Source organism: Penaeus monodon, chromosome 15, assembly GCF_015228065.2.
Source record: "Penaeus monodon isolate SGIC_2016 chromosome 15, NSTDA_Pmon_1, whole genome shotgun sequence".
Lineage (NCBI taxonomy): Eukaryota > Metazoa > Arthropoda > Malacostraca > Decapoda > Penaeidae > Penaeus > Penaeus monodon.
The window spans coordinates 33,510,263-33,510,491 of NC_051400.1; the positions used below are offsets into that span (position 1 = coordinate 33,510,263).

The 229-nt window shown below is 54.6% G+C and overlaps 1 protein-coding gene across 1 annotated transcript in view; it reads left to right on the forward strand.

The window, feature by feature from the left end:
* Positions 1–229, forward strand: part of LOC119581975 — a 5,080-nt gene that overhangs the window by 1,930 nt on the left and 2,921 nt on the right. The window contains exon 2 of the mRNA XM_037930161.1: positions 78–171. Within this exon, the coding sequence (XP_037786089.1) occupies positions 79–171 (93 nt within the window). The 5' untranslated portion in view covers position 78. The remainder of the gene's footprint in view (positions 1–77; positions 172–229) is intronic.

A 229-nucleotide genomic window follows, 5' to 3' on the forward strand; every position in this document is an offset into this window, starting at 1 on the left:
TCCCATTTCACAGAACTCCTGCAACTCCCCCCGTCATTAGTCCAAGCATCTCTAACCTCTCTCACCTCCACCCCCAGGATGCTGCGAATCGCTCTCGTGCTGTGCGTGGTGGCCTCCTCCCTGGGCTCCATGGTGCCCGAGGCTATGATTAAGAAGTATTCTTACATGAAGGTGAGTTGGCCGGAGTATGTTTCGTGAACGCGTAGTGGTGTAAAAGTACGCAGGGCTG